The sequence below is a fragment of the Diadema setosum genome, chromosome 9, assembly GCF_964275005.1.
Source record: "Diadema setosum chromosome 9, eeDiaSeto1, whole genome shotgun sequence".
Taxonomy (NCBI): domain Eukaryota; kingdom Metazoa; phylum Echinodermata; class Echinoidea; order Diadematoida; family Diadematidae; genus Diadema; species Diadema setosum.
In genome coordinates this window covers 21,426,187-21,453,204 of record NC_092693.1, presented here as the reverse complement: position 1 = coordinate 21,453,204, position 27,018 = coordinate 21,426,187, and the positions used below count along the sequence as shown (strand labels likewise).

The 27,018-nt window shown below is 40.0% G+C and overlaps 1 protein-coding gene across 1 annotated transcript; it reads right to left on the bottom strand.

Moving 5' to 3' along the window:
- Positions 1-2,021: 2,021 nt before the first annotated feature.
- On the bottom strand, positions 2,022-25,933 carry LOC140233550 (mitochondrial inner membrane m-AAA protease component AFG3L2-like). Its single transcript, XM_072313673.1, has 16 exons — positions 25,774-25,933; positions 22,148-22,310; positions 20,600-20,901; positions 19,961-20,029; positions 19,070-19,194; positions 18,011-18,181; positions 16,961-17,063; positions 15,893-16,030; positions 14,611-14,764; positions 13,649-13,778; positions 12,890-12,987; positions 12,199-12,309; positions 11,415-11,530; positions 10,247-10,447; positions 9,642-9,836; positions 2,022-4,662 (listed from the first exon to the last, which is right to left on the bottom strand). Exons 1-16 carry the CDS (start codon positions 25,855-25,857, stop codon positions 4,441-4,443), a joined length of 2,382 nt encoding a protein of 793 aa, XP_072169774.1. The 5' UTR covers positions 25,858-25,933; the 3' UTR covers positions 2,022-4,440.
- Positions 25,934-27,018: the final 1,085 nt, after the last annotated feature.

Genomic DNA, 27,018 nt, shown 5'->3' with positions numbered 1-27,018 from the left:
AGCGCAATTTTAGTGATGTATACCTCCTGAAAGTGAAAGGGACTCGTGTTATACACGTATATCAGAGCTAAAAAGATGTCAAGAAGGTGCGACATTTTTTACACTTGTTGTGAAGGGAATTTGAAAGCAGTGTTCCTTTATAACATTTACATGTCGGGAATCCACTTCATTATCTAGAATGGGACCTGGATCTCCGGCTGAGCCAGGGGCCCATTGTGTGAAGTGGTAGAATCGCTGGAGGGGGCTCGGTTTAAAAGCGTGACTGAGGGGCTTCGCATACACACACACACACACACACACGCACACACACGCACACACACACACACACACACACACACGCACACACACGCACACGCACCCATACATACACATACACACACCCCATCAACTTATTTCACACGCTCTAAATAGCCTATCTTTCTTTCTCTCTCTCTGTCCAGGATGGGGACGGGCTGCCTCTCTTTTCCATCCTCTTCTTTTCACCGTTGTCTCATCTCAGGACTTGTCTCCCTTCGTGTGTTCCTTTTTTTTTTTTTTTTTTTTTTTTTTTTGCTCCCTTTTACCCCATCTCCTCCTTTCACTCTCTCCCTCTCTTTATTCCGTCCAATCCACTTAAACCCTTTTGCGCAGAAAGAAGAGTTTTTAAATCTGGCTCTTGACTCGCCATGCTATTTAAGCCCAGACCAAATACCGCACGAAAGGTATATTCACAAAGATTGAGGCCTTTTGAAGCTTACGGGCCGACGCGCCTTTTTGCAGCCAGACACATTTATGTCAACGGGAGAAAGAATGCATGGACTCCACGTATAATCCTCACCAAAGGTGTGAATGAAGCATTGTGTTTTAAGTGATGACTGCCTTCTGTGGGGCGCGGTTGTATGGGGGGGGGGGGGGAGCCTAAACAGATCGAACCACAGTTAGACGGGTAGAATGGACAGATATATCGGTTGACAATGGATTTGATATATGTGAAATAAATACGTATGTATATTCCCGAAGCGCGCAGCAAAGGGAAAATATTGTGTGGAGGGAAAAAACGTAATTCCCGAAGAACTGACTGTTTCACTCCAACAATAAAACAAAACAATATACAATATATGTTTTAGTGTATGGTATATCATAAATACACAGCTATAATATCCAAAATTTGATACTTTCTATTCTGACTCAGAACGACATCTTGGGATCACATTTGTGGCAACTTCATTACGGTTTCCAAACGAGTTAGAGAGAGTTCCAGTTTTTTAAATCTGACGGAAATTTTGGGAATTCTACATAAAAATAAATGTGTGGTATGAAAAGCCCCCCCCCCCCCCACCCCCACCAGGCTGACAGCTACAAATTTTAATCTACCAAATCACACAGCTCTATTATGTCTTATGTGATGAACATAGCAAGCATATTGCATACAGACAAATCTTTAGTACAATAGGTTTTAACAGAAGTGTAAGACTTGCACTTATTTTCTCTTGCAGAGATGAATAAGTGTACACACACATGAGCACACACACACACAACACTTGCAAATTCCCATAATTCTTACCTACATTGTATGTACATGTAGTTGAAAGGTGAAATTTATCAACTCTGGCAGAAAGATAATCAATGTGTGCAGTGAGATGGGAATCCATGGGGGTCCTATTTCGTAAAAGATGTTAGGATGGCAACTCCTGCTGGAATGGCAACTTCCAATAGTAACAGTCAATCAGGATTCTTCTTGTTACCATGACAACAGCCATTCCAGCAAGAGTTGATATCGTATCAAGTTTTATGGTAACCAAGGCTGTTCTGCATGGTGAAATATATGACTGGGGGAGGTCAATATGGTGGCTGCGCAACCAATACTTCTTCATCTGTGAGGGAGTTTAAATACTGACCACTCTAGAGAAATGACCAGCGTAGGGGGTTTAATAGTCTCTCCTTTCTGACATCGACTACACAATGGATAAGAAGTATGCCTCCTATGAAACGAGCACTCTGGACTTTGAAACAAGCAAAGCAAAGACACTCCAATTCTTGTTTTATCTTATCACAGTCATACTTTATTTTTGACATACAGATTCATATAGAGCTCTACCAGTGTGGCTGGCACTAGGCAAATTACTGACATTGTATGTCCAATGTCATATTTCACTTCAAAAATGGGGCATACCAGTTTAAAACACCTGTATGCTCCACCAACAATGCGGTATGCTCGTATTGGTTTTGCCTCTGTACAGTATTTGCTACATGTCCTTTCTTCACCATCCTCGTGATAAATTACAAGGTCCCTTCCATGACAAACTTTCAATCCAACTGGAACTGCACCATCCAATGAATTACTAATTGCGGCATGTTGTATTCGACAGGCCTGCCCTGAGTTTCAAAATTGTACAAATCCTCTTTGATTTTTTTAATGTTTTTACATGGTAGCATTGGAAAGGAAAAAAAAATATTCTGTTCCATTATTGGGAGGTTATTTTTTCCTCTTTTTTTTTTTTTTTGTTTTCCAGTTCATAAACGTAACAGAGTTGCCCATTGTTCGCGACAAGGGTTAACTTCCCCCAGGCCCATTTAAAACAAAAGCTACAATGTAGTTGGTACAGCCTGCAAGCACTACAAACAATCATTAGGCCTTAGATCATGCAAATGTGAGCTTCATGTTAAGTTCCCCCCAATGCAAACACGGTATGACATTCTTGGACCTGCCCACAGATACGAATTAACAGATACCTCCCTTTGGGAAACATGCAGCACATGAGGCAGAGGATATTACAAGTGGCTGTAGCATGCTCTTATTTTTAACAGATGAGAAAAACACAGAATAAAAATGCAGGCCATGATTGTTCTACAGAAAGGGCAAAATTGATGTCAGATCCTACAGGGATGCCCTAATGAACTTAAAATGATGACAGCATGAAAGCTTGCAATAATGGGAAAGCTGATGCAAGTGTACAGGGCATGAAATGCAACCCGGGCAACATCAGATGACATGTGCTAAGGCTAGTAGTCATAAAATTGTGGAAAAGCACAAAGAGGAAAAATAGGCAGTTAAGGAGAATCTCATCATAAAGAGGACCTAAAATCCCCTTGTTGTATCAGGTTTCTTGGTATATCAGGATATAAAAATAAAGAAATATTAAAGAGTTGGGACCTGCAAAATCTCCTTGTTATAGTAAAGAGTGTTTTGTTATATCTGATCTCTCAATAACAAAGTTTCTACTGTGGCAGCATGGCCAAAACAATGAAATTGCACTTTCATCAAAAGGTTGTTCAAAGGGGTTGACTGCCCATACAACTATATTCATGCTTTAGCATCTCACTTGGCTATGTTCTTAAATGTACAGCAACACATTTCCTGTGAGACTCAAGAATTCTCATAAAACATTCTACACAAAACAACTGGTTACCAAACGCAAAGTATGTTACAATATTCATCAATATTGAGAGTTGCATCTCAAAACGATATTTTATTTCTTTTTTATTACAATTCACCGATAATTGCAGACAATTTTCTGCTCAGACAACGACATGAAAACAGTCATCCCTTCAAAAAAAAACTACTCATGACTAAAATTGTCATTAACAATGGCTGTTTGTTGGTGGAAGATTCAGGTAACTTGAGTGTGCACACACACATAACATTAAATTTTATAGCAGAGGATATCTCCATTTGAGGTTCTTTATGGCAAAGTCAATCAGATTTCATTGATGATGTCAATGAAGTACAAGTAAACACAACAGAAGACCCTCAAAAGAAAAATAGTTAAATTAAAACAATTACTTCATTGTGTGCTTCCAATTGAGAAAATAAATAAAAGCAGATGACACAACACATACATGTGTGTTTAATTTCTAGGATATGCAATTCACAGTTCATCTTTTTCTCCTCACGCCTAATTCACACAGGATTCCCAGTAGTCGCTAGTCCCTTAATCTTGTTGAAACTCTATTACCAGCACAAATTTGGCTGTGACACATAAAGAATCCAGCCCATGACTTTACAAGTGCCACAAAATAATGTGGCCCCGGTTGTCGATGAGCACGAAACACTATGATATCTCTTCTTGGACCAACAGTCTTCTGACACTGTGACACCTGGTTATTTGTGAATAATGTCAACCTTTAGCGACATAGTATGTGTCAAAGGTCAAGAGAGGAAAGCATAAAAGCCCCCATCTGAATAAACTTTGTTCAGTGCATAGAGCCATCTGGTCTTCAAATTAAACTTGATCACCCCAACTAGGAGTGGTAAATTGGTCCTGTTCTGGACAGAACCTCAGATTTCGCATCAGAGCATTACTAATGTTTCGCTCATCTCCACGCAGTTCCTTTTTCCTCCTTCGAATCCACTCTCCAGGCACTGTTCCTTCTCAAACAAGTGCATACCACGGAATACAACAGTCACTCCACTTCTGATCCCCTCTATCGGAGCTGGGGGTTCCCCCAAGCACCCCTCTGCTATGCCACGCCCAGATTCTTGTCCTCCTTGAGTCCATCTTTGTCTTTCCTGTCCTCGTTCCATCCCTCCAGCCCCGGTGGGAGAGAGGTGTCCTCCTCCAGGCTGCCAGTGCCCTCGACAAACTCCTCGTACGTAGTCTTCTCCATGAACGGTCGCTTGCCGAGAAGTTCCACCATGTCATCCTTGTTCAGAACCTCTCTTTCTAAGAGTCGCAGGGCAACCTGTCCAGCAAATACGGAGGCAAAATGTGTTCCTCTTATTGCATATCTCACAGGGTTTTAATTTTCACGAAATTTCACAAGTTGGGTGTCATTTGTGAATTTAACAGCACGCAAACATATTAACTCAGATTCCAACATGAATGCAACATGTACACATACATTCTCTGCTCATTACTGTACTCCATGATCACAAATTTAAACACTCGTAATATTGTCGAAAGTCCGGATATGCATAAAATTAGGACTCACTAAATATATGCTGTATACAGTATTTGCTCTTTTCTGGTATCCTTTCAGGTAAAGTTTCTCACACCAACTATATATTCAAACGTACGAGACAATTACTACTTTATATCCCCTATGTGTATAGCATCCTGCCTACTGTGATAATACATGTATGTCACAAACGTTTTGTTATGGATGTTCACCAATAAAAATATGTTTAATCTGGTATTACATGTTCTGACTTATAAATATCCAGGGCTGCACACTGGCGCCGGTCCGACGGTCAAAGACCGGTAAAAGTCACTGTCGGACCGGTAACTTTTCAGGAAATCCACAAGTTACCGGTCCGACATGACCAGTAAGAAAAAAGCATTGGTGGGGTCAGTAGAAAGAAAAAGAGCAGCCCCGATCAGGAAGAAACAAAAGGCAAGATATCGCACTGATCAACAAGTTTTACGCAAGTTTTCGTTTATGTCTACCGGTGCAATTTGTACATGATATACAGTAAACATATTAGTTTTGAGCACTAGCAGTCGACCAGTTAGTCGCGCTCGCTTGCGCATTCGGCGCTGTTCACGCACTGCCATGCAATGCAATACATGCACAGCATGTATAGAACAGTGTAACTGCTTTTCGTTTGCTTGCGATCGGCGGTCATGCCAGACAAGAAGCATTGATTGAAGCGCACGCATTTCTGAGTCATTTTGCTCATGATTTTTTTAACGCAAGATCAATCCGATCCCGGCTTCGCAGCAGCGTGGCAGTTATGTTAGAACTAATTTACTTGTGTTGATTTTTAGAAAAAGTAAAAAGACATTCGATATTCAACGATTCAGTAAATGGATCTGATTGCGTTTATTTTCATTTTACACAGTCATTTCACAGACGAATATTTTCATTCCTTCAGAATAGTCTCATAATGAAGATAGGCGCAAAAAGGATCACGAAATCGGCCCTTCCGTGTACTTTTTAAGAACGCATGCACAAAATGTGAAGAGATAATACTAGGGAGAAAAAAAATCATACAATCATCGCAGTCCCGCTTACATATTTGAGGTAGAAATCGTCCCAAAAAGGATCATGAATTCGACCGGCAGCGTCGTATCTTTCAAAAGCTTATGTACGAAATGCGAAGAGATTATAGAGGAGAGAGAAAAAAAATAAAGGACACATTTGGTGAGTACATCATAAAAGATTACAGCAGAATAACAATTCATGAAATCAACGCAATCCCTTTGAAATTTGAGGAAATAACGGGCGCAAAAAGGATCTTGAATTCAGTCCTGCATGCCGTGTTGGTTATCAAACACGCATGCACAAATGCGACAAGATTATCGGGAGAAAAATAAAAAACACATTTTACCCTTCTGGTGCGTGCATTACAAAAGATTACATCTGAAGTAATTCATGAAATCGCCACAATCCCGCTGATATTTGAGGTAGAAATAGGCGCAAAAAGGATCGTGAATTCGGCCGTGACGTATACCTTTTAAGAACGCACGTACGAAATGGGAAAAGATTAGCGGGAGAAAAATAAAGGACACATTTTCACCCCTTTTGGCGTTTGCATCATATAGATTACAGCTGAATAGTAATTCATGAAAATTCGCAATCTCCTTGGAATTTGAGATAACAATAATAAGCGCAAAAATAATCTCAAATTCGGCCCTGCATGCAGTGTATAATTTTGAAAACGCATGCACAGATGCGAAGAAATTATCCGGAGAAAAATAAAGAACGCATTTTCAACCCTTCTGGTGCATGTATCACAAAAGATTACAGACGAAATAATTAATGACATATCGCAATCCCGCTGATATTTGATGTAGAAATAGGCGCTAAAAGGATCGTGAATTCGGCCGTGACGTAGATATGTACGCAATGCGAAGTGTTTACTGGGTGAAAAATACAGAACACATTTTCAACCCCTTTTGGCCCGTGCATCATTAAGATTACAGCCGAATAATAATTCATAAAATCATCGCAGTCCCGTTGATGTTTGAGGAAACAATAGGCGTAAAAAGAATCATGATTTTTGGCCGTGTTGTGTATCTTTTAAGAACGCATTTACGAAATGCGAAGAGTTTATCGGGGAAAAATAAAGGGCACATTTTCAATCCCTTTTGGCGCGTGCATCATAAAAGATTACATCCGAAGTCATACATGAAATCATCGCAATCCCGCTGATATTTGAGGTAGAAATAGGCGCCAAAAGGATCGTGAATTCGGCCGTGTCGTATAGTAAATATACCATTAAAGACCGCACTGTAAAAACATGGGTGTTAGATTTAACACCACGGGTGTTAAATCTAACACCGATCAAACTTCAATAAAGGACCACACCCACAGGTGTTAAAAATGCACTGTGATGGTGTTGAAAAGTGTTCACCTGACACTTCGTGGTGTTAATTTGACACTGTACCTGGTGTTATTTTGACACTGTACTGGTGTTAATTAAAAAATGACACCACATGGTGTTGATTTGATACTTGTTGGTGTTAATATCAATGGTTTAACACCCGTCCAGCTTCAATAAGGGACCACACCAGCTGGTGTTACTTCGGTGTAAAATTATTTTCACATTTTTTCAAAAATCTAGTATTTTAATGTAAAATTCTTGATCGTCTTGTTTAAATTAAAAATCAACAAGAAGTGCAGTTACTAAGAAACTCTTCAAAAAACAGTTTAAAATTTGGAAATGACACCCGGGGGTGTTAATTTAACACCATAAATGAGCACCGAAAATTTAACACCAGCTCGGTGTTCACTATTTAACAGCGGACTTTTTGCAGTGCGCATGTACGGAATGCGAAGAGATTTATATGGGGAGAAAAATAAAGAACACATTCTCAACCAGTATAGCTGGTGCGTGCATCACAAAAGATTACATCCGAAGTAATTAATGAAATCGCCACAATTCGGCTGATATTATTTTGATGTAGAAATAGGCGCTAAAAGGATCGTGGATTCGGCCGTGTCGTATTCGCATGTACCAAATGCGAAGAGATTATTGGGAGAAAAATACAGAACACATTTTCAACCCCTTTTGGCCCGTGCATCATAAAGATTACAGCCGCATAATAATTCATAAAATCATCGCAGTCCCGTTGAAGTTTGAGGAAACAATAGGCGTAAAAAGAATCATGATTTTTGGCCGTGTCGTATATCTTTTAAGAACGTATTTACGAAACGCGAAGAGTTTATCGGGGAAAAATAAAGGACACATTTTCAACCTCATTTGGCGCGTGTATCATAAAAGATTACAGCCGAAGTAATTCATAAAATCATCGCAATCCCGCTGATATTAATGAGGTAGAAATAGGCGCAAAAAGGATCGTGAGTTCGGCCGTGTGGTATACCTTTAAAGAACGCATGTACGGAATGCGAAGAGATTGTGGGAGAAAAATAAAGGACGCATTATCAACCATTCTAGCCGGTGCGAGCATCACAAAAAGTTATATCCGAAGTGATTCATGAAATCGCCACAATGCCGCTGATATTTGAGGTAGAAATAGGCGCAAAAAGTATCATGAATTCGGCCGTGTGAAACATCAAGAACGCACTTATGAAATTCGAAGAGTTTATCGGGAAGAAATAAAGGACACATTTTCAACCCCTTTTGGCGCGTGCATCATAAAAGATTACAGCAAAAGTAATTTATGAAATCGTCACAATCCCGCTGATATTTGGGGTAGAAATAGGCGCAAAACGTATCATGAATTCGGCCATGTGGTGCATCTTTTAAGAACGCACTTACGAAATTCGAAGAGTTTATCGGGAAAAAATAAAGGACGCATTTTCAACCCCTTTTGGCGCGTGCATCAGAAAATATTACAGCCGAAGTAATATATGAAATTGTCACAAACCCGCTAATATTTGAGGTGGAAATGGGCGCAAAAAAGGATTGCGAATTCGACCCTGCATGTCGTGTACCTTTCAAGAACGCATGCACAAATGTGAATAGATTATCGGGAGAATAATAAAGAACCCCTTGTAGCGCGTGCATCAGAAAATATCACAGCTAAAATAATTCATTAAATCGTCGCAATCCAACTGACCACCAAGAGCAGGTTACGCAGCAAGTTCGTGCGCCGATGTTTAGAAAATGTCACAAACGCATTTGACACAATCTGAATTTGTTCATTATCATTTTACACTGTAATTCACAAACAAACATTTTATTTTTTCCTATTTTTTTTTTATTTCTTGTGCAATATATAATGCAAGTTTTCCAAAAAAAATATTAATCTGTAGAATGTACATGGGTGGGGGGGGGGGGGGGACGTCCATAAAAAAAAAAAATGAGTTTGCAAGTCATTTAATGTTTTTTCAGGTTGTCGTTGTTGACTGGTAAATTTTCTGTTCGGACCGGTAAAAAATGGTAAAACGGGGCATTTACCGGTCTGACAGAGACAGGTTGGACCGGCAGAAAAAATGGGTTAGTGTGCAGCCCTGAAATATCATTCAAACACACCATGAGATACAATCAATAGTCCTTAATTTGTATTTGACTACAAGAAAAAACCTTGACCGTAAGTCAGATGCATAAACTGTTTCATGAAAAACAAGTAAAAAGTAAGCTACTTGAAGTGTTCTCTCATCACGCCATGAGGCACTTGGAATTGAAAAGATATGAACATTACCACTCTGATATTAATTCTATGGAAATTCAGAGGACTTGCCAAAAGAGGGAAGCGACCACCGTTTACTTCGGGAGATTGAGATGAGATGAACAGCTGAAACCTGCCACTCACCTTTTCTACGCTTTCTTTCTTGTCGGCAAGAAGGGCCATGGTCCTGTCGTAGGCTGTCCGGATGATGGCGCGCACCTCCTCGTCAATCATCTGGGCTGTCTGCTCACTGTACGGCTTCTCCAGCACCATCTCCCCCTGCTGCGGCATGTCAAATGAGACGTTGCCGACCTTGTCGCTCATGCCAAACTGGACCACCTGCCAGAAATAAAACAGAAGACACAAATGTTATCCGATAAATGCAAAGTCCTGGGGGAGTTTTGTAAAAGCAAAGGAGGGCTTTTGCAAGGTTCTACAGATACCTTTTCTTATCTTATTTGTATAGAAAAGTTATCTTTGAGAATGGATACCATTTGCATGGTTAAAGGGTCATCAGAGGCACCCAGTTTCTAGACATGGCTCAAAATTACCTGGTAAATGATAAAGACTATCTGTGACCTCAAATTACTGCTCCTTGAACCTTACATGAAAAAAATGACACTTTTTTGTCAGTTTCCCGTTTGTTTGTTTGCGGTTTGTTTGTTTGTTTGTTTTTCCACAGACTTGGATGTGACTAATTAAGCACTAAGGGCATCACTAAGTACAGAATATTTTGCATGACCTCTAACCTGTGCATACGCCATCTGGGTGACCTTCTTGAGGTCGTCCTGAGCCCCCGTCGTGATCTTGCCGAAGAAGATCTGCTCGGAGACGCGACCCCCGAGCGTCATGCACATCCTGTCCAGCATCTGCTCCTTGGTGAAGAGGAAGTGTTCCTTCGGGAGGTACTGGGCGTAGCCCAGACCCTTGCCCCTTGGAATGATCGACACCTACAGCAAATGTGACATGGGTCTTGTTATCACTCAATTCTAATTAAACAGGTTGGTATTCGAAAAAAAAGAAAAGAAATATGTGAACACACTTTAAAGTAGCCATCAAAATGAGGAAGTACACACTACAGTGATAAAAGTAATTAAAAACTATAAAATATGAATCAAGATTGTAATTAGCAAATACCTCCATGCTATACTTACAAAATTATAAAAGACCTAGGCATACATATTTAGATATTTACATCACATCAAGTGAATATATGCAACAGTTTCTCGCGCCTGGTCCAACTGCAAGTTAAGTGCTAGGCTATACTATGGCTCCATCTAATAGAGATTTACTACGATCGCAACTCCTGCTGCAATGGAGTGTCACAAGGATGATAAGAAGCCAGCTTCCTGATTGGCTATTAGTACAGTAAATGACATTCCAGTAAGAGTTGCCATCCTAACATCTTTTATGAAATGGGGCCCAGTGAGGTATGACTGAATGCTTGCATGATTTCTTTGGTACCAACTGATACAGATGTGCCAAAATCTCTGAAGATGTGGCCACTAAGAGTGACTTGTGACTGAACATTTACACATTCTCATCCTATTTATAATAGGCAGCAGCCAAGTGCTCCCACAAAAAAAAAAAAAGAAATCAAAATCACATTACCCATTCAGCACAGAATCACAACCTGAGCATGAATAATTCTCATCTGAGTATTGCAGTCATGAATGCTGCCATCTTTGGTTCTTGTATCAGCTCTTCGTGTGCACAAATACAAATCCTATGAAGCTAAATGGCAATCGGAGGTATCACTTTGAACATGGTAATAAGCAGTCACGATTTTCCATGACTGTATTTAGCTGGTCTATTTTGTAGTACATTTATGAGGCAACGGATATATAGACATATATTTGCAGGTCCACATGATTTCATTTATATGGGGTTTCCCCATAATATCTGCACCGATCTCACCTTGAGGAGGGGATCAGCGTGTTCCAGGAACCAGCCGGACACAGCATGGCCCGCCTCATGGTACGCCACCGTCTTCTTCTCCTCAGGCTGCAGCACCTGGGTTTTCTTCTCCAGACCTGCATCACAGCACAACATAGAATTCAAATACTAGGTACTTGAGCAGACACTGGATTTGGTGTACACTATAGTTTGAACGATGGCATTTACTTCGTGGAAACATTCACTTTATGGAAGATTATCTCACAAACAAATTTATTCAAATGTGTGTTGGTGAAGTGGAGACAACATTTACCTTGGTGACACTCATATGTGTATAGAACACCACCATTTTAACTGAAACAAACAGCAAAAGAGCAAACATTGGTGATGTACAAACGTGTAGGCACAACACAAAAATGTCACTTTGTCCATCCCTCTTGCTACTCTAGGTTGGGAGGCTCTCCTAATTAACTATATCATTCATGAGATGTCATGAATATTGATAAAAGATTCTAATGCATACTCATGATGTTCATTAGAGCCTTTAAGTAGTTTAAGTAGATACCAAAATTCTAAGTTGTTCCATCTTTATCACTATCATTGGAATTATACAAATGTCTCAGAAATTAAGTGGTCCAAGATAAAATAAAACATATGCATTCTACTGATATCGAGTCTCCAAAAGTCAAATCCAAACATTCTTCTTTCTGTTTTTCTGAACTGGTTGTGAATGGGCAGGCCTTTGTTCTGAAATCTCCTATCAATATTTCACTTCCATCAACTGAAGTTGCATACGAAAACTCACCTGCTACTACTCTCTCTATGGCTGCCTCGAAGTGCGATGACTCGATCTTGTCAAAGCCGTGCCTGGCAGCTATCAGTGCAGCCTCATTGCACACATTGGCAATATCAGCACCTGTCCAAGCATAAACATGGTATCTCTTTTATAGCAGGCATGTACCCAAAAGACATTAAATCTGATGATGATCTCAACTGAATTCAATACTTCACATCAGGTCTCTTCAAATCTCAGACTGAACTTAGCATTCTGACAATGAAAAAAGCGATAGCAAGACAGGCAAATAAGTTGACCTAAAAAGACTAAAAATGTATCCACTACACTGATGATGGAACAGCTACAACCATACACACCTCCCAACTTTTCTGACTGAAAAATGGTGATGATTTGGCTCAAAAATTGGGAGAAAAATGAGCAGTTCCCATGGGAATGTGCTGTAAAATTCTCAGAAAAACAGGAAACTCCTATTGAAACACAGAGCTGGGAATGGTCAAAAATTCAGATTCTTTCCTCCAAATTCAGAATGGTTGGGAGGTCTGAGCCATAACAATTTTAATGGTAACAATGATGACATATTATGAACATTCAAAATCAGAAGCAAATGGATGAGTAACAACAGATGCATATACACGCACAACAACAAAATTAGACAGTGAAAGTGAGAGAGAGAGATATGTTCACAGTATTTTCATCCTACCAGTAAAGCCAGGGGTGAGGGCAGCTAACTTCCTTGACATCTCTTCCATGTTAATCTCTGTCTTCAGTGGCTTCAGATGTACCTTGAAGATGGACGCCCTGAAGGGTGCACATGAACATATACTTTAGATAAATCCTTAACTAATATGTGGACAAGCATACATACGGATTTTCTACTGACAAAATACTGCCCGGCAAGAAACCTTCACTTTCAGTCAAGACTTATTTTAGCCATCCCCTCAATACCAAGAGATTTCCATGGAGTAAGATCTCTCTGACTGGCAGCTGCAGGGGGAACAGGCTACCTAAGCCTCTCAAGCAGGCTGATTCAGTATATGGTTTTGAGGGTCTATTGAAAATGTATTTTAACTTGACAGTGGATTCTAAAGGCTCTGCACTGTATGTAACAGTTTTGCCACTTCTCAACTCCCCTTGTCTGCTTCTCTCTCTTACATGTATGTTTATAATCCTCAGTTTTTAAATCTACCTTCCTTTAAATTGCATACAGATATTAATTTTCCTGTCTTTTTCTCATTGATATGTGCTTTATAATCATGATATCGTCGGTTGAGAATGATAAGGGCGTTAAGTGACCACAAAACCCATAGTGTTCGAGAAGACTTAAAGCCCTTCTCATTCTCAACAGACGATATATCATTATTATCAAAGTGACTTATAAAACATGCTGTATGTTACAGTCCTGTTTCTATCACTCTGGTGACAGGAGACACCCAAAGTGTCAATGAGGCGATGGCCTTACCTGCCCTTGATGTCTGGTGCCCCGATATAGATTTGTCTGTCAAACCGTCCCGGTCTCAGCAGGGCCGGGTCTAGGATGTCTGGACGATTCGTACCGGCAAGAACGACGACATTGGTGGTTGTGTTGAAGCCTATTGAAGTGGACATCAAAGAAGAAGAAAACCAAGTGGTGTTGAATGTAGAGGAATGTATACATTTCATAGAGTGAGTGTCAGTGGGTGATATGCTTTGTAGGATGTTTGTTTTAGTTGTCTGCCGAAAGAATCTGTTTTAGGCAGAGTTTGGGCAATGCACTCTCAGTTGAGTTCGATGCTCTAGACATGAAAAATATTTGATGCATTACATTCAATTCATGACATTTGGCAAGCCTACTACAACTGCACAAGAGAAGCTCAGAACTAAGTTCTCTTATTCACAATCTGCCCTAATGCACGGTGATAACTCAGCACAGCATGAAGATGGTTAACAAAGTGGTTACTATCACTACTTTTGCTTAATCCAAGTAGATATGTGTTATTGTGCCGAGAGCCATTCATACATAGAGCTTGGCCAACATGGTTTCAGCTGGTCTCAACATGTCTTACATTCCCTTGTTAGATGCTTCCCTCACAAAGCTTCCTGCTGCCATTATAGTGCTACCCACTGGAGCAGAGTTGGCCAAACTTTCTGAATACGCCATATAAATCGCAAGGTTTTTATTTTGTGAGTTGGGTGCTATTTGCGAATTTAACAAGCAAAAGCATTACCTCTGACTTTGACATGAATGTGTTGTGCACGCATACATTTCTCTGTTCATAACTGTACTCCACGATCGCGAATTTAACCACTCACAAAATTGTTCGGAAGTCCTGATTCACAAAAAAAAATTAGACTAGCCAAATATACGGTGTGCATGTATGCAGTAGATGGCACTGCCTGTGTTGCTATAACAGTGCCCCCTATAGTCCTCGCTTCAACACTCACCATCCATCTCCACCAGGAGCTGGTTGAGGGTGTTCTCCTGCTCACTCTGTCCCCCAAAGTTGCTCCTTCCCCTCTTCCTCCCCACTGCATCGATCTCATCCACAAACAGGATGCATGGAGCATTCTTCCTCGCCATGGCAAACATGTCTCTCACCTAGGATTGCAAAGGGAAATTGAATTTACATGAAATATATCAAGACGAGTTATGGGAATATTTGAATGTGTAAGCGATGTTTAATTCTTTTGATAGCCAATTACCAAGTCAATGATATGAAGCCAAAGATTTACTACTTTAATGAACTGCATATTTTGAAGAAAAAAAAAGGTATTCAAAGATCCAAAAGCAACAATATTTGTCAAATTTGTATTTCTGTAAAATGAAAGGATTCCTGATATCCTCATACATTGTATGACAACTGCATTCATTTTTTTGCCGAACTGACAAACAGGACATCAGGGACAGACAACACCCAGAAAAAAATAAACGTAGAGGAAAAAGATAACAACATCATTTCTAAAAGGATTAACATATAGTTAACAAAATGATATAAACAAGAACATCCCAATAATGTAAGGAGTATAAAAAATGGCACAGAGCTGAAGCTGCCATTCCGATGCACACAAAAGCAATCATGATAGCAACAACAACGACAGGCATCTTTTCTACCAGGAAGCGGACAAATGCATCACTTAGCCTCACAGTTAACAACTTCAGGTATTCGGTAGAAGCTGTATCATTTCGTGAATACATTCAATCACTTTGAACACACCACTGAAGTATAATTGTTTTCAGAGTGACTTCCCGTTCTCTTACACCACCTTCTACATGAAATGTCAAATTGTGTTGCAAACATGAATGCTACAAGAATATAATTTTTGCCTGATTTTTTTTTTTTTTTTTTTTTGGGGGGGGGGGGGAGGAGGGGGTTGGAGGCATGTCACTTCATGAAAACAGGCATGCTGAGTAAGCTTGGAACAGTTCTCATTTCTTACTTTTTTGACATTGCCATGTGACAGCATTGATTTAACATCATCCCATCATGGTAATTTTGGGAAAAATTTGCTACCCACACATATATATCTGTAATCTCTGATTCATCTGCCATAAAACCTACACACAAGAAAATACTGTGTCGGAAAGTATGGTGATGAATAGGAAAAACTTTACACGATGCCTGCAGTACCGCTGTACACAGGAGAATGTGAATGGCAGATTCGATTTTCACAGCATAGTCACAGCAGAGTAGCACGACTGCACTGCATAACGACAGGTTTTTCTTACCCTCGATGGGCCCACGCCAACAAACATCTCCAAGAACTCCGAGCCGTTGACAGTGATGAATGGCACGTTGGCTTCTCCCGCCGTGGCCTTGGCGAGTAGCGTCTTCCCTGTGCCTGGTGGACCTGACAGGATGGCTCCCTGTTTTGAAAAGAAATGATGGAATGTTTGCAATGATGGTGGCATCATTTAACATACATTCTCACTTTGCAGACCAATGCTTCTGCCAATTGCTGATGACAGCGATGCTCTTAAAAATCATATGAACTTTCTTTATAACTAAACATATACGCAAGCCTGCTCAGTGTGTTACAGTAATGTGCACATGACAAAGACCAACATCATATCCAAGTCATGTTGAAAGGAAAAACAGCTAAGACGGTCTGCTTCCATTGCAGCAAAGCTGCAGTTACACAGGGAATTTTTAAAAACAGAAAAAAAAACTCCACTATCTAATTGACTGTCATCCTGCAGTGCAATGCAATCATTGGAAACAAACATGGTCTTACAGACCATCACTTATAGATAACACAGAGTTACATCTGGTTGATATTTATCATATTTTCTACCTAAAAGTCACATCAAAACTACTAAGCCACTTGATAGATCACAATTGCTAACTAAACTTGTTGTTGCCAGACTGAGGAGCAACATACGCACATGGTACTTTAAAACATTTGCTCACTGAATTACAGTTGTACATTATACACCAGGTTTCACTTCCCTGTGCCAAACACAAGCATCCATGACAGACACCCTGCTAAAAGGGCAATCAACACTACAAGAGTAAGACAGGCAAAGTTTACAGTGAAATAGCTTGATGTATCAAAGGTGGTTTTGTATCATCCATCTATGACTCAGTATAACAGCATACAACTTCTTCATCACTGTAGAATATTTTACTTTAATACCCATATGATCATCTGTGACACTGTTAGTTACTAATAGATGATTGCTACTGATAGCTGAATGCATTTTCATAAGACTGAGCTCACAAATATAACCAGTGGGTCTTTTCCATGTAATTCATAAAAATGCATAAATTCAAAATGCAACTATCAGCTTAGTTACCTTGGGAATCTTGGCTCCCAAATCTGCATACTTCTGTGGGTTCTTGAGGAAGTTGACAAACTCCATGATTTCCAGTTTTGCTTCTTCACAACCAGCCACATCTCTGTGGTGAGAACAGGACAGACGTTAACCTTTAAACTTCATACTCATTTTTTCGTATGTGCTGGGAAGTCAGGGTCTACTCCGATGTGTGATAAAATTTTACTTTACCTTGTCCCTCTCCCCTCACCCTCGCCTCCTTTCTGATTATAAACTGTTCACAGTAGCAATCTGAGCATGTGCAGATAATAGTCATTGCAGAACTTTTCTTAAAATTGTCTGACTTGTAACTGAGGTATTAAAAAAACTGGATAGGTCTTCCTGAAAACTATATACAAATATTTATGTGTGACATAACTGCATATCGAAATGCAAGGGTGAATGTGAATTCCTTTCAACCACATAAAAAAAGGCCATTCATGCAGTATAACATGTAAATTACCACTTTCTGTTTGGCTGAACATTTCAACTGCTTATATAACTAAAAGATTACAATACTCCATGTTTGAATAAGTTTGTAGGGGGTCATTGCAGATCATTGCTATTGAACTGAAAACTGGCTTATTATCATCCTGCAGATACTGCCCTCCACTGTCAATGGTTCCATATAACACCACACCATGTCTCAAGCTGCCACCACATAAACATTGGATTGTACAAACTTGCAGATCAAACTTTATACAATCCCAGCAACATGAATTTGACATCAAAATTTTATGCCGTGTCCATTTTTCACATCTTTCAAGCCCTTCACAATATAAGGCAAAATAGTCTTCACATTACAGTGGGCTTTTAAAAAGAATATTATGACATATGTTGCCACATGCATTGTATGCCGTTACTCTCAGCTTCAATGGGTCCTTCTCTGTTTGGAACCTCCGCAATGTCAAGCAAATAAGAGCCACTGGGTACTCCTCACAGAAGATTTGAAAGAAAGACTTCAGATATGAAAAGGCATGACATTCTCTCTGTAAGTAATTTCCCCCTTCAAAACAAGCCAATGTGACAGACCTGAATCTCACACCGACGTCCTCCTTCAAGATCTTGGCCGTGGATTCGCCGAACCCAAAGATGCCCCCCTTGCCCCGCCCGGCCCGCCCTCCGGTGGCAGGGTTGTTGCGGAAGAGGTAGAGGAAGAAGCCAATCATGAGGGCTGTGGGGATGAGACTCATCAGGAAAGACCTGCAAAGGGGGGGGGGGGATGAAGAACATGTTTATAACACTAGCAACTTGTACTATTGTGTGTTTTGGTTCTCTACAACACAATTTGCATCTTACCTAGAGACCCTCCATCTTTTTCACAAAACTGTGCCAACTATAAAAACTCATAAGCTTACATAATTAGTTTTTAAATCAGCCGCTAGGCAACAACCAATCAACAGTGAGAATCTCACCTTTCGCTACAATACTTGTAATTACTGAAACTATAGACTGTAAATGCTAATATCCATGCAAGACAGAGTCATGCTCCTGTTGCATATGCAGTTATCATAAAGAAATGCACTTAATATCAATCACAAATGCATACCCTGACCTCCCTTTAATCCATTTACTATTTAGCATTCCAAATTCTTCACTTAATATCTATACACTAGTGCAAAGACAAATGTAATCTGTTGTAAAGCAGGTGCACGTCTGTGTGCACACTGTGAGAGCATTTCCCTTCATAAGCCACTTCATTATGCAACTAAATTTCATATGGACATATCAACATGAAACAGTTACCAAATGGGTAAAAGCAAAACAGCTGAAGTGAGATCAGGTAAAATGCAGCTACTTCATATAAAAAGTCATTTTCTGTAAAATCCAAGACTTTCACTTTACATGCATTCTACCAGTATATCAAAAGAGAATAACAAGTGGAAAAGCACTGAACAATATTTTCCCCTCATCATGACATAATATTACCTCCATTCTCTTTTCTTTGTTTCTGCTGTTCACTGAACTAACCCTTTGGATCAACACAGCACCTATGCATTCAACTCTGTACAGTACCACTAATGGTTTGTACTTATCCTTTTTTTTCAGTGCTGTTCATCACCATACACTAAGCCCAGTACAGCTACTCACCCATCGCTCTCTGAGCTGTAGACTACAGACAAGTAGTTTGGTGGTTCAATGCCCAGGTTAGCCTGCGCTCCCTCCAGGTTCCTCTCAAAGGTGTCCACACTTCCAATGTTGAACCACACGTAGCGCTGTCAGTCATGAAAATTTGGAGAAGAGTTTATTAAAGTTGGTAGCTGCCATCAAATGACAAGGGTATGAAGCAAGGTTGCTGGGGTGTTGTTAACATACAATTTGGGAATAGGCATGTTATGGCTCTACTGATAACTCATCCGAATAATATGTCCTTACACAAAAGGTCACAGCATGTTTTTAATATCTGCATCCTTTAATGCATCGCAAGTGAACAAGAGATACTATGAGTACTCTTACATTGTGAAAGGGAATTCAAGCAGACTTCTATACAATTAACTGCAAAATGAAGCTGATGTTTGTTGTTTCTATGTGATCATATGCTAATAAATACCTAATTTTAGTAAAATTGTTATCTAAGACAATAAATAACAGGAGACAAGGAAAGCTGCTTAAAGACAACTAGCACCTTAAAAGCCATATAGCCCTTTTTATCATACAATATAATAACCTCTCTTTGGAAAAGAGGTCTGTTTCTTTAGAGTCTTTGGTCTTTGGTATATAGATTAAAAACATCACCGATCATAAGATTATTGCAAGGTTTCATTTTTCATTCACTGTGAAAAAAAAAGAAGGTAAACATATGCAAATGAGTTTTTTTTTTAATAAACTTTTATTACACTGAATTATGTAGATAAAACACCAGAATACTTCCCATACAAATACTGTAACCCATCTTAGAATTCATATGGAAAAAATGGGAGGCAAAAGACACGAATGCTTGGTGTAAAGAGTGACAGAGGCATACAGCATGGAATATCTTACCCCTTTAGAGTGACCTGTCTTCAGCCAAACTCTCACAAACTTCTTGTTCACAACCTCCACTCTTTCAACCTGCAAAGAGCAAATAGCAGAGTGCAATGATGATAATAATAAAACATGCTCACATTTCTTGAGTATGTTACATAATAAAGATAATAATATTAGTAAACCATATTTATTTAGTGCATACTACAAGAATTCTATGTCTCTACATCTCTATGCACATGCATAATCTACAAAAATGTATGCATAATCACAGTACTGCATTAAGCATTAGACAATCCCCAAACAGCATATTTCCACTGAAGTTCCAGAATATCATATGGCTAATAAAATTTGTTACCCAGTACAGAGGCATAAAATCTCTTCATAATAGCCCTACTACGTCTACTACTACTACTACTACTACTACTACTACTACTACTACTACTACTACTACTACTACTACTACTACTACTACAGTCAAGAAGTGGTTGAGAAGAAGCATTTTGAAGATACAGATACAGTGATGGACACAACACAATGCAAAACAAACTACCATGGCATATGTTATTGGCCTAGTTAGCTTAGAAAAGTAAGTGTAATCAACTTCGCATCATCATTATGATTTAATGATGACTGACTCCGTAATTTTAGTTTTACCTGTCCAGCTGTGAGGTAGTCATTGACAAAGTCCTTCCATGTGATCTCCACAGCCGAGCCACCCATCATCAGGTAACCCACGGCGACAGCGCCAGCTATCGTCACGGCCACGCTGAACATGAGCTGCTGCCGGTTCTTCTCGTCTATGGGGGGTCTGTTGCCCCCCGCCCCGCCCCCTCCTTTGCTCTGCGACAGGAGGCTCTTCCAGAGGTCCTCACCGAACCCTTTGTTGCCATCCCGACCCCCGCTCTCGTCCTCCTGTTTGCCGTTGCTCCTGCTTGGGGGCGGTCTGGAAGACTCCGCTAATCATTTTTAACAATGGGAACAAGGTTTCAATCAATGTTTTGATAAAATCATGATGACAAGTCATGGTAATGTGGATTATGATGCTCTTAAGTAGATAATTTTTATATTGCAAAAGAATACAGACAATTAACAGTGAAAATGGGGGGGGGGCGACATTTATATAAGATCCTTTGAAATATCTAGGGGAAGAGTCATGGCAATGGGGGTCTCTATGACTGCAAGTGAGGTATCATTAGGGGCTGATGAAATACCCATAACACTATTACATCATACAGCCTTATCATATGCATGTAAATGACAAGGTTTATGATCAGGAATCATATTCAAAAAACTGTTTCTCTCTCACCAATGACTTAAGGCCAGAGTATCATTTGGGAGAAACTAGAGTAATGTTCATTGCTTGGCAATTCATATGTGTCCCCCCCCCCCCCCTCCCCCAAGCAGGTATCACCTCATAAATGTTCAATATATATATATATATATTTTTTTTTTTTATAGAGATGGAATAGCCAGGGCAGTATTCCTCAGTGGTCTTAGAGGAACACTGAGGATGCTGAAACCAAAATAATAGTGGCTGAAAAGTAGCTGAATCTTTCAAAGATATATAAGTAACACTAAAGCAAAAGTGGCCTTTACAGCACATAGCTAATATACTTCAGGAACCTAGATTGACAAATCACACACCTCCAAATAAGATCTGAATAAACTCCATCTTGAAAAAACAAAACAAAACAAAACAAAACAAAACCAAGAAGAAAAATAGATATACTGCAATCATATGGACTTTTGCAATGTTTCAGTAAATTTGGTTGGAGTGACTTTGATGAGCCTACATGAGGATTTGTGTAATTTGATAAAACACTACAAGCACAATATACATGTACATGCTTTGTCATGTAGTAGAGCTTGCAGTATTAAGAACTAAACTCAGCTGTACAGCATATTTGACTAAATGTTGGTAAGATTTAAAGGAAAATTGGAAGTATAACCTTGGGTGTTATATTTAGTACATCACCTCTTATAATTCAGCATTCTTGCAAACATACTGGTACATATATGAAAGGTTATTAGTGTGCAATAAACTTGGCGTAACATCAGCTTTTACAATGTATCATTGTCCTTTCACCACACACACAGACTTACATATGACACAAAGGAATAAACTCACTGAACACTAAGTTCTGACAGTGGCACAATGATTGATACAATACTGTGTAACTATAATAATGGCGTGATATTTACATGCTTCTTTGGCTGTCTTGGGCTTTTTGGCTGCCTGCTTGGCATCTGGGAAGAACTTCTCAAAGCCTTTAGGTGGTTTGGCGGCCAACCTCAGCCTGGTTATAAGACTCGATAACTTCCATACACTGCTGTTGACATCTGAACTGCTGCTTAGTAATCTCAGCTGCAAAGAAGAAGCAGTACCCAGGCAGTAGTGCACCATACATGTGAAACACAGTGTAGTGAACAATCAAAAGTGGTCACAAGTTTTCCTGGAGTGTTTGCGGCCATCAACTGTGAGAATTACTCTGGTCAATAGTCAGGAATATTCTTATGATGATTTAACAAATGAGAAACTGCAAATTGAAAAGCAATTACAAATACAACAAGGAAAAGTAGAAATTACGTGGTGCGTAATATATGTCCCCGCCGGAAGTAGCATTTAGTAGCAAAATGTACAATATAGGTAAAAAGATCAAGGTCAAAGGTCAAAGAAGTCAAAGGTCAAAATTCTATGTAGAAGTTTTGAAGCCCTCACCTAGTGCCATCACATAAAGCAAACGGAATCGAAATCGGGTTAGAAATGGCGAAGGAGTAGCATTTTGTAGCCAATGTACAATATAGGTAAAAAATCAAGGTCAAAGGTCAAAGAAGTCAAAGGACAAAATTCTGTGTAGAAGTTTTGAAGCCCTCACCTAGTGCCATCACATAAAGCAAACGGAATCGAAATCGGGTTAGAAATGGCGAAGGAGTAGCATTTAATAGCAAAATGTACAATACAGGTCAAAAATCAAGGTCAGAGGTCAAAGAAGTCAAAGGTCAAAATTCTGTGTAGAAGTTTTGAAGCCCTCACCAAGTGCCATCACTTAAAGCAAACGGAATTGAAATCGGGTTACAAATGGCGAAGGAGTAGCATTTTGTAGCAAAATGTACAATTTAGGTCAAAAATCAAGGTCAAAGGTCAAAGAAGTCAAAGGTCAAAATTCTGTGTAGAAGTTTTGAAGCCCTCACCTAGTGCCATCATATAAAGCAAACGGAATCGAAATCGGGTTAGAAATGGCGAAGGAGTAGCATTTTGTAGCCAATGTACAATATAGGCAAAAAATCAAGGTCAAAGGTCAAAGAAGTCAAAGGTCAAAATTCTGTGTAGAAGTTTTGAAGCCCTCACCTAGTGCCATCATATAAAGCAAACGGAATCAAAATCGGGTTAGAAATGGTGAAGGAGTAGCATTTTGAAGCAAAATGTACAATATAGGTCAAAGGTTAAGGTCAAAGGTCACAACTGAAATTCTTTATAGAAGTTTCAAAGCTCCCATGTAGTGCTATCATATAAAGCAAACAGAATCAAAATCGGGTTAGAAATGGTGAAGGAGTAGCATTTTGAACATTTTGATCACACACGGACGCACGGACGGACGCACGGACGGACACACGGACGCACGGACGGACGGACGGACACACGGACACACACACGTACGGAGCCCGTTTCATAGTCCCCTGCTCGAACTCGTTCGGCGGGGACAAAAAGAGAAAAGCCACCACTAGGGATGAGGACTGTGTGCAAACGCACATGTTTAGTCAGCTTCTTAAAGACATTGCAAAATCAACTTTGGTTTAATATTAACAGTGAAATTATTGCCATAAACATTGCCAGATGCCTACCTACAGAAGTCGCATAGATCTATCTAACGTTGGGTCTCTATTAATAATTGCTGCACACTCACACACACTCATGCACGACTCCCCATATGTGAATGAGTGTAACTGTGTAATGCACTTGTCAATGTAATGACGCACCCCACTACCCCCGGACATGGGTGCGTCATGGTGATTTTTTGACTGACCACACGGGGTTTTTGACGGACACCACAGTCACTTTTTTGACGGACAAAACGCTGCAAGTGACGAACACCACAGTCACTTTTTTGACGGACAACACATTGAAAGTGACGCACACCTCGGTCACTTTTTTGACGGACATCCTCGGTACATTTGACGCACCCCCGAAAATACCGAAACGATTTTTGCATGTACGTTTTATTCAAGCAATTTCATTTTCTTTTGGTTCGTAAACATAATTTGTAAAAGTTACGGCAAGTTTCCCTTACCCTCTGGCCCTGTAAACACCGTACCGTCATTCACCGTACATCACACTGCTGCATGCTACGATATTCCGTACATTATAGTATGTATCTGTGCATGCAATCCATACATGACAATCACATGTGTGCAGATGCGCTGTGTGTAAGCGGCCATTGCTAGTCCGGTGGATGCATACTGCAGCGCAGGTACACACCACGCCACGGCATTCCCGCGAGTATACACAGCCCAGTCGCTGTGGGTACGTAGGCCTACGCAGAGATTCGCACAGCGTACTAACAGCGTCGCGCGTCTCGTCGGGCTAATCCCGCGAGCAGAAAGTGGCATGCGGCAGGCAGTTTCTTCTGCTGCCGCTTCTTTTACTGTCAAAAAATCGCCTTTGTCACCACAGAACATTATTTAGACGCACATTGTATTGGAATATAAACGAACTTTCTTCGATAGCAATGTGTGTTGGTGTTGCATCGCAATATGCAATAGGCACGAAGTGTTCGACAGTAAGGTTGAAATTGTCACATCGCTAAACAGTCCCTGGTTTGAGATTAAGTACGCGTGATTTCATGGGTTTGTTGGATAGAAAATGTGAGGAGAAAGGGTGGCTTTTAAATTACTTGCTTGCCAGATTCTGGCAAGCATTTTCCCTCTTATTCCAAAACGGTTCCCGACTTTGATTTTCACTTGCCGCGGGAAAACGCTCACTCACTGTAATTTCACTCGCGGTACGTGTATACGGTACTGGTAGCGTGCAAAAATGCGTGCAGTTTTCCATAGCCAAGTGACGCACCCCTCGGTTCAGAATAATGCATGTTATTTTCCATAGCCAAGTGACGTACCATGACGCACCCCTCGGTCAAAAATTTGACCGACAATGATGGGATTTTGATGCACCCCTCGGTCAAAAATTTGACGGACAAAGCTGGTAAAATGACGAACACCTGGGTCACAAATTTGACGGACCAAACAAGGAAATGACGCACCCATGTCCGGGGGTAGTGGGGCGAGTCATTAGTTACATTACATTGACAAGTGAAGTGCATAACAGTGCATGACCCCTAACAGTTAAATTCGAACTCCTAACCTACTTGTCACCAGTACAGTAGATTGCCAGACTTTCAAACGTTTCATGAACAAAAACATTTTCAATGACATCCTAATCTTCGTGACACTGACACTGACACGACAGATTGATGGGTTATCATTTCACAGAAATCATTTCATGTAGGGTCCTAACAAGACTAGCCTAACTGGAGTCCAACAGTAAACACTCGCCATCTTCTCACAGTGAATCTACGCGACTACCGACTACAGTCTTGTATGTGGCCAATAATCATACATTGTAACGTTAGAACTATTGGGAACTATTTCTTACTTGCAAAATGCCTTTTTATTTTTTTTTATTTTTTTTTTGAGGCAACGCCAACCAACCAGACAAGTCCGATTTACGTACTTCACCGGTTACATCATGCATGAATAATGATGAACATTGAACATTTGTTGAATGGCGTTGGAACTACAGTTTAACCTACCTAGCTTACCACAATGCTTACCTGCTTCACTTTGACACTTTGTCCCAGACTTCTGCTCAAAAGTCGCTCTACTGTGCCATGCAGTCGAATACAATTATATGCCATTATTTAAGATTTTGCAGCAGCAAACTGCTGCTAGGTGTGCATATATAAGTATCAGAGCCAGCAACTTCTTATCCCAGGTAACGCTCATGCAGCTGCGCGTTGTTTCTGTAGGCCCTATCTTATGTCATTCAACTCCTCTCGCTCTCGTATGATCGTGTACGTGTGCGCTGCGGCGCTTCAGCTTGTACATAACAGCAGAATCATGATCGTCTAAATTGCGCGATTACGAAATACCCGTACTTCTATGGTGTCTTCAAAACGGAACTGTGCCAGTCCAAGCAGTCAGGCAGAGTTGATCATTGTCATGTAACAGGCATCAGTCACACTACTATAGCAAACAAATTGTGAGTGAGATTGTTTAGCAAAAGTTTCAACACAGAGGTTCTGGTTCTGGTTTTAGTTCTCGTTTTTAGTTCTGGTTCTGGTTTTAGTAACATACCTATGACCTACTCACATGACCCACGTGTGAGTATGATGTAAGTCTGAATTAATGTATGTCTCTCCCTTTCTTCCCCTCTCTCTTTCTCTCTCTCTTTTTATGTATGTTTCGACAGATAGATATAGAAGAGAGAGGGGAAGAGGGTGGAGGAAAGATAGATATACACAAGTAGATAGATATATGGACAGGCAGATAGATGGATAGATAAACTAGATAGATGGAGATAGGTCAAGATTGATATAGATAGATAAATAGACAGATAGATAGATGGATAGATAGATAGATATAGATTTAAGATGATAGATATAAATCATTTGGACAGAGCCTTGACAGCTTGACTGAATTAAAGTCTGACAATATACAAATGTAAATCACAAGGGGCCCTGAGAATAACAGAGTGCACTTCCATTACATTGTATAACAAAAATTTCACGGTAATGATAAAACTCCGGTCACAACGAAGTAAAAATTCATGCCGCAACATCATCCGCTCTATGTTTTTTAATGTCTATTTGTTTGGTTTTAACGAAATTTCAATTTAATGAAAGAAAACTGCTGGTCCGAGGACTTCGTTATAACGGGAGTTCACTGTACTGTGTGTGTAAGTGCTATGTCTGCTGAATAACATTCATGGGAAATTCTTATACCTACCTCCTTTAACTTTCATAAATTTGACACAGTAAAATATTAAGGAGACAATGATTTCCTACGAGGAGCTCAAC